This window comes from Seriola lalandi, unplaced genomic scaffold (genome assembly GCF_002814215.2).
Source record: "Seriola lalandi dorsalis isolate HSWRI2012SDOR001 ecotype SW California unplaced genomic scaffold, Sedor1 jcf7180002054656, whole genome shotgun sequence".
In the NCBI taxonomy this organism is placed as follows: domain Eukaryota; kingdom Metazoa; phylum Chordata; class Actinopteri; order Carangiformes; family Carangidae; genus Seriola; species Seriola lalandi.
In genome coordinates, this window is record NW_019525209.1 from 218,803 (window position 1) to 220,377 (window position 1,575).

Sequence of the window (1,575 nt, forward strand, 5' to 3'; positions counted from 1 at the left end):
GTGTTGAGGCACAGATCTGGTGAAAGCTGCATTGACGGTTCCCAAGAGCACAGTGGCCTCCATCATTCTTAAACTGAAGAAGTTTGGAACAACCATGACTCTTCTAGAGCTGCCTGCCAGACTGAGCAATCAGGGGAGAAGGGCCTTGGTGAAAGAGCTGACCAGTAATCTGATGGTCACAGTTATGTCTATATTTTGTCATTATGGGGTATAGAGTGTAGATGAGGTAAAAAGAAAAACAGTTTTTGATTTTTATTTCCTGTGAATCACCATGGTGCTGATATATGGGGCGTATTGAACTATTATTACAATGTTTTTTACACTCTGCAGTTCACCATTATGAACAGAAGATGGCACTCAAGAGTTCAGAAAAGATGTGTGTGTCTGTGTCTGTCTCTTTGTGTGTGTGAGTGTGTGTGTGTGTGTGTGTGTGTGACACTACTGGTCTCTTATTCATGAATAGTGTTTACTGTTGTAATACTCATTTCAGCCACAAGAGGCTGAAGTGCTTCACTACTCCAGTCTAAATAGGATTAAAAGTATTCATGTTTTCATCAGGTGACTTTTCATTTCTCCTTCACTCTAAACACAAGGTACATGTAGTGTGTGTTAGTAAGTTGTGAAAAATTACTGTCATGTCAGTTTTGTCTACAAATATATTCTTATTTGACTCCAATTTGTGGTTAGTGTCAGTAAATGAGTTTTTAGCCTGGTAGCTGGTGAGTCACAAGCATCAAATGTGGGTCCACAGCTTGTTGCATCTCAGTGTGGGGTCTCTTACAAGAAAAGGTCTGACAACCAATTGTCTAAGAACCAATTGTTCGACGGTCAACGCAACATCCTGCCAAAAACATTTTCACCTGTTCTCTCAAAAATGGCGACAAAATGACTTTAAGTCAGACTTGTCAGACTTCATGCATATTAATCATGTGAACAGGAAGGAAGTCTGTCTTTGTTTCACAGCTTGATTCTTTCCTCTGTTGGCAGCGTTTTGCAGAGAGGAACATCACCTTTCTCTATTGTAAGACGAGAATCGTTTTTCGATTGATATTTCTTGCATATATTTATCAGCTGATTGTTTGATTGTCTCTGGAGTCACACAGAGAGATGAGAGGAGCAGCTATGAGTTTAACAGCAGCATCAAGTGGATTTGTCGTCCTCCTCCTCACTGTACCAGGTACTGTACATCTACATTTACTCTGTAGGACGTTCAGTAAACTTACTGAGAACAAGCTGAAACAGGTTTGAATAAATAAATGTGCAGTTAATGTTGTTTTTCTAATGTGATTTTTCTCTATCATCACTTGTTTAGCTGTTTTTTTTTATTGTGCTGTTAAACCAAAGTCCTTAGATCTGTTCAGTGTTTTCACACATGCAGCATCTCTCAGTATCTTTTACCTCAACATGTTAGTGGTGAGTATTATTGCACAGTAAGACTTGTGCTGTTTGAATTAACTGTATAAATGGAGCTGTAAGTGGTTCATCTGAAGGATTCAGTAACTGAAGAGTTAATCTACAAATGTCTGTACATTCTGTTTAAGAGAACAAGATAACATCTACCAAGGCTCAAAATAA

At 38.7% G+C, this 1,575-nt stretch overlaps 1 protein-coding gene across 1 annotated transcript in view; it reads left to right on the forward strand.

The window, feature by feature from the left end:
• Nucleotides 1–453: 453 nt before the first annotated feature.
• Nucleotides 454–1,575, forward strand: part of LOC111665623 (cell adhesion molecule CEACAM5-like) — a gene marked incomplete at its 3' end in the record, with an annotated part of 16,788 nt that continues 15,666 nt past the window's right edge. Inside the window, exon 1 of the mRNA XM_087177804.1 lies at nt 454–1,177. Within this exon, the coding sequence (XP_087033930.1) occupies nt 1,108–1,177 (70 nt within the window). The remainder of the gene's footprint in view (nt 1,178–1,575) is intronic.